At 38.7% G+C, this 6,522-nt stretch overlaps 1 protein-coding gene across 1 annotated transcript in view; it reads right to left on the bottom strand.

Moving 5' to 3' along the window:
- Positions 1 to 2,541: 2,541 nt before the first annotated feature.
- The window catches only part of LGR4 (leucine rich repeat containing G protein-coupled receptor 4), a 103,936-nt gene continuing 99,955 nt past the window's right edge, over positions 2,542 to 6,522 (bottom strand). The window contains exon 18 of the mRNA XM_025928331.2: positions 2,542 to 5,557. Coding sequence (XP_025784116.2) covers positions 4,281 to 5,557 — 1,277 coding nt within the window. The 3' untranslated portion in view covers positions 2,542 to 4,280. The remainder of the gene's footprint in view (positions 5,558 to 6,522) is intronic.

Raw genomic sequence — 6,522 nt, 5'->3', positions numbered from 1 at the left:
AATATGGCTTTGGTCCAGCTCATGATGCATATTACTAGTAGAAATATCAGACTGAAAAGTGACAAAGGCTAAGACAGCACACAAACTTTGTTACTGACCAAAGAGTAATAGAAAATTTTTGATGAAATTTAGATCTGCAAAATTTGACACATGAGAATGAGGTACGGCAGAAATAATAGCAACCAAGGGCAATTCACAAGGCAGTAGCTATAATTAGTAAAGTATGACATGGTTGAAACTATTTTAGTGGAATGCTAATTTTTGTTAATTTTGTTAAAATTTTCAGTAAAAACAATGAAAATGGCAGAAAATTAGATCAATTTAACTGTGTAATATAGTCAATCAAGAAATAAAATGGGCTTAGTGGAGTTTACATTCTGTACTTCTTGAGTTACTTCTGTTATTCAATATTGGCAGATCTGGTTAAGACTTTTATGAGAACCTCCCTAGAATCAGTAACAGCATTAAAAGGCCTCGGGCCACTTCAGGGCTTCATAGGAGGTAACAAGCTATTCCCAACATAATCTGACATCCCTGAAGCAGAGGAGGAAAAAAACATAAAAGTGTTAGTATGAAGGGGACCTGGATTTGAATCAGTGATTTTCTTCTTACTCATGAGATTCCCTTAAACAAGCTCTTTGGCTTTCCTAACTTACTCCTTTGTAACAGGGAGGTAACCTATCTCCCAGTCATTAGTGTGTCATTAATTCTCAAAGTTTCTGGCATAGGACCTGACAGAGAAAACGGAAAATGATAAATTGTGTTATTTAAACTCCCAAACTTTTCCACTTTGACCTCTTGGTATAGGAATCTAAAATGTCATACGTTTCTGCCTCCTCAAAATGTTTGACTAAACAAATTATGTCCTTCCCTTGATGTCTTGAGAATCGTCATAATGACCATCTACTGCATTGTGCTGTAGCAACACTGGAGATAATGAACCAAAGAGATCCATGGCATTGGTGCTGGGGCTTGAACATAATTGAGTCCTGTGGTCTCCTTTCTTACAGTGCCTTGTCATTACTGTGACTGAGAAGCCATAATCAAGTTTGGTAGAATTATATATACATGTATAAATAAGCTCAAAAGAAGGCCTCCCCCCCCTTAAGTTTTTGGTAACTTCTCTACTTACTACTCATTTTCATGGTACAGTTGAGATAAATTTTTATTTTTTGCTGACTTTGTAACCTTGTACAAGAGTAACTTTTGCTTAAAAATCCCTATCTGACTTTGTTACAAAAATAACACCATTACCAGTTAGCCTTGTAGCAATAATTAGGCAAGTTTTAAAAATTTATCCCCAGACATACTGAAATCTTTACAGATGAAACATGTCTTAGATTCACTTCAAAATAATCCATGGGGTAGGGATGCCTGGATGGTTCGGTCCATTAGACGTCCAACTGTTGATTTCGGCTCAGGTCATGATCTTGCAGTTCATGAGTTTGAGCCCCACTTCAGGCTCTGAGCTGACAGTGTGGAACCTGCTTGGGATTCTCTCTGTCCCTGTCTCTCTCTGCCCCTCCCCTGCTTACGCTCTCCATCTCTCTCAAAATAAGTAAATAGACGACAAGAAATAATCCAAGGGGCAGATGGATTAGAGCGAGTTAGTGCATGGGATGCAGATGAAACAAGATTTACCATGTGCTGTTGATAATTGCCACAGTTGGGTGATGGGTACCTGAGGTGAAGGCTGAGGTGATGGGAAGGGTAATTATACTATTCTTTTTGTTATGGAAATTCCAGACACAAAGTTAAGTTTAAAACAAATGAACAAAACCAAAAGCTGATGTCTCACATTAAGAAGAATTGGGTACTGGTTTGGTTTCTTATCTGTTGTGTAGGATTTGGCTATTCACTTAAATTTCATCAAGTCCTCTATTTTCTCGTCTGTAAAATTAGGGCTCGATGATTGTGAATATTTATAGCTAAGCATTTGGGCAACTGACTACATTTGGTGTCATAAAGGATTACTTATCATTTGCTTTTATTATTTAGTTTTTTAAAGTGATCTCTACATCCAGGATGCCTGGGTAGCTCAGTCCATTAAGCGTCCAACTCTTGGTTTCAGCTCAGGTCGTGATCTTACCATTTGTGAGTTCAGTTCAAGCCCCACATCAGGCTCTGTGCTGACAGCATGGAGCTTCCCTGAGATTCTCTCTCTCTACGCCTCCCCTACTCACACTGTGCCCCCCCCAAAATAAATAAACATTAAAAAAAATTTAAAAAAAAAGTAATCTCTACATCCAAGGTGGTGGGGCTTGAATTTACAACCCCGAGATGAAGACTTGCACGCTCCACCAGCTAAGCTAGCTAGGATCCCCAATCATTTGCTTTTAAACAAAGACCTAATTAATGGTAGTCTCTTAAAGTTCACAATTTGTTTTCCATGAGTTATCATTCAGACTCAAGATGCAATAGTGTTTCCCACTACATGCATAGCACAATCTACCACATAGTTGAGGTATCTGCTATTCTATGTTTTAAATGAAATGTGAAGTTTTCGGTAACTTGAATTTTGGAGAAAAAAACACTTCTAGCTAGATTTTTTTCCAAGTTATGATTTAATATTTATCAGATGTGTAAATAAACAAACATGATAGCAACTTTAAAAACTTGTGAATAGTTGGCCTTACAAAATTACATCACACTGTAAATAAATCCCTCCCGCATTTTATACAAACTACATGATTTTGATATACAAAGATTCTGTTTTTATTACACTGACAATGTACAACCAAGACTATTTACAAGGCAAAAAAAAAGTATATAAACCACAATTTAACATTCTGCTACTGGCAGCCACTACAGTGTAGGAGGTAGCTTTAATTAAACGAAATGAACAGAAGCCACATTTCCCAACTTGTGTTCTAAAAATAATTTACATAAGATAAAAATTCATATATGCACATTATATACAGTTTAACTATTAAACTGCAAACTAGCTTAATGTTTTTTAGTATATCCTGAATAACTAATATGGCAGTGGGTTTGCTATTGATTTAGCATATGGTTCAAAAAACATTTATAACTTTAAGACTCCACATAGTGACATGTCAAAAGTCCATAGATAAGAATCAAGTAAAATTTTTAATTGTTAAAGACACAGGCCTAAGCTTTATTCTTTTTCTTAAATGACAGATTTGTTTTATCTCACAAGGACACAGTATCTGAACTGTAGCATAGGCTCTTTCGTATTTAAATCACAGTAAGGGGAAAATGTATGGAAGCTACCATGTAACAGCACAGGTTCAGGAGAATCCAGCTCACTAAGAAATAATTATAAGTGCTTTGTGTCATAATTACTCCCAATTTCTTCCAACTTAATACAATAATTTACCACTGTTTATTTTCTGCGTAATTCAAACTATATGTAGATAACATACCAACAAAATTGGAAAATGTCAGCTCAGCCAATGATACTAAGAAATGTTTTTTAACGAGAACATTCCACAGAGCCATCAAGTCCCTCAGATACTATTAAAATCCCATATCAGTTAGTAGTTTAGCCAAATCTACCAAACCCACACAACAATGAGTCCTTTACTTTTTCCTAGTGTGGTCACAAGACACTGAGGGCAAAATTACTGGGTTTGCACCACAGCGAAGCGTGAGCACTGAAAACACACGTTCAGCTATTCTTTTAAAATCTAACAGTTGTTAATATTGTTTTAAAAACATCTTCAGGTTTTAGGTTTATAAATCACTTAAACAGAATTTATGATTCTGTTGTGTGAAAGATGGGACCAGAAAATGCAATCAGGCGATGCCTACTCTTCTGTTCTCACAGTTTTACCTGGAGACAATCCCTTTTTTGGCCCTGCAGTTAAGTTGTCCTGAGATTAATGATGAACCATTAGGTAAAATTAGCAAGACTTTTTCTTACCTACATAAAATCACATTTTAAAATATTCTTAAAAAAATATTAACAGCTGTTGTTCACCTTGTGCTTAGTTCAGATCGGTATAAATCTGCTTCTCATGGATCAGGAAAACCTAACATGATATTGCTATGATATACATAAAATTTTTCAAGTTATAAACCTGTTCCAAATAGACCACACATTGCTTGCACGTTGCATTTTCCATTGACTGACAGGTTAGGCACTTGTTCCTTGAGAACGTCTGGTTTCAGAAATCAACTGCCCCCCTTCTCCTCCTTCTAAGTGACACACCAGGCAGTGATCCCAGAAGTGCTTCCCAGATGAAAGGTCAGACCAGGGTTCTTCTCTAAATGCTGTGATTTTGGTTGATGGGGGAAACAGTTACAAACACACCAGTTCAGTCTTTGACTCTCGGTAGATTGTAAGCATAGCGCACCAAAGGGAATCCTCGACTCTGATAGAAGCAGGCTCGTCCACAGGCCTGCACCTGGTCCGAACTGTCTGAGACGAAGGAATCCTCTTCGTCTGCATAATCAGAGTGGGCGGATTGCGTGCCACAGTCGGACCAATAGCTGTCCGGTCTTTGGCAAGAACCCACCGCCAATGCAGGACAGCTGTGTGATTTTATTAAGTGTTTGCAGGACACTGGCTTTGTCAAAAGAAAGGACTCACAGCAGTCACACACGGCCAGGTTACCCTGCAAATGCGAGTACATGCCACAGTCATAGTAGAAATCCTGTTCCACGCAGCCAGCCTGGCTACCGATGGACACTGACACCGATCCGCTCTTCTTGGTAATGTGTCGCTTCAGTGACTTCCAGTCGTCTTTAAACTTTGGGTTGAAGAACACATAGAGGACTGGATTCAGGCAAGCGGGCAATGGGAAGAAGATCAGAGTGACAGACTTCATAATTTCAGGGCTGATGGAGACCGCAGTGATCAACGGCGCAAAGGAGAAAAACGCAACGGGGCAAAAAAAGATGCAGTTGGTGAAGATGAGCCAGGCAACGTGCTTAATCATGCTAGAATGTGCGTTCTCTGAAAGGTCCTCCTTTTCCAAGTTGCAGTACAGTTTTGTGTAGACGATGGCCATTAATAAAAACGCCAGGGAGTTTAACAACACTAAGGTTACAGTGAATCCTAGAGATGGCGTTTCTCCCGTGGGGAATGGCAAGCAGAGGGGTGAGGCAGAATACTCCCCGCTGTGGAAAAGTGGAAAACAGCCTGCCACTGCAGCTCCCAGAAAAGCAAGAAGGGCAGCAGCCCGGAAGTGCTTGAGATGACGGCTTTTCCCGTTTTTCATGACATCTTTTGCAGATAAGCTTCTTTCAACAGCTGCCAGCATTAATAGAAATATGGCACTTTCGGAGGAGAAAATTGCAAGAAACCCGGCTATCCTGCACCCATTGCCAATCTCCCACCAAATGCCAAATTCAGCAAATCTGCCCCAGGACACGGCGTCCAGAAAAGTTAAGATGCCGGTGTAAGCTCCCATGAATAAGTTGGATACAGAAATGAGGCCTATGAACAGTTTGGAGGAAGGCAGTGATGTACAAGATGCAAATGTGGTTAAAATGACCAGCAGGTTGAAAAACACTGCAACCAGGAAAATGAACCACACGGTAAGACGGATCATCCAACTTCCCAGTAAGTACTCGCAGGGCTTAAAGGCACCTAAAACAAGAGAGAGAAATAAAAGACAATTTAGAAAACACCATATTCCCATACGCTCTGGACTGCAAGAAAAATAAGGATGGTTAATCTAGCATAATTAAATCTGCTGCTACAACTGAATTGAACCAAACTGAAAAGATGACTATTTCTTAGATATTTTAGTCACTGGACTAGGCTATTTTAAAAATAACTGATTTGGGGGTGCCTGGGTGGCTCAGTCAGCTAAGCGTCAGACTCTTGGTTTTGGCTCAGGTCATGATCTCACGGTTCGTGGGGTTGAGCCCTGCATTGGGCTCTGTGCTGGCAATGTGGACACGGCTTGGAATTCTCTCTCTCCTTCTCTCTCTCAAAATAAATAAGTAAAGCTAAAAAATAATAATAAAATTACTACCATTGAGGCATATTTTAAAATTTTTAAATAAAAATAACTGACTTTAATTTCTTTTATTAAATATTTGATAAAGTCATACCAAATGCATATATATGCATATATATATATATATATATATATATATATATATATATATATAGGACGGTGCCTCATATATGATAAGTACTTGATACACTGAAGGCTTGGAATTAGATAAACTAGGGCTTTAATATGGGGTTCATAACTTGCTACTCTTCCTTAAGAAAGCAACTTAAACCTCTATAAATTTCATTTTCTCACTTGTGGACAATAATGCCTATTTTATAGCATTGTGTAACTTAAATAAAATTACATCCATGAGATATGCAAGAAAGTTACTAGGTACAGAGGTGGACTTCTATAAATACTAGGTCCTTTTCTTTTCTTTCTTTCTTTTTTTAATATTTATTTATTTCTGAGAGAGAGAGAAACAGCACAAGCGGGAGAGGGGCAGAGAGAGAAGGAGACACAGAATCTGAAGCAGGCTCCAGGCTCTGAGCTGTCAGCACAGAGCCCAATGCGGGGCTAGAACTCAGGAACCGTGAGATCACGATCT

This window comes from Puma concolor, chromosome D1 (assembly GCF_028749965.1).
Source record: "Puma concolor isolate L17-30 chromosome D1, mPumCon1.1.hap2, whole genome shotgun sequence".
Taxonomy (NCBI): domain Eukaryota; kingdom Metazoa; phylum Chordata; class Mammalia; order Carnivora; family Felidae; genus Puma; species Puma concolor.
The sequence above is the reverse complement of the archived record's forward strand: the minus strand, read 5'-3'. Positions and strand labels throughout refer to the sequence as shown.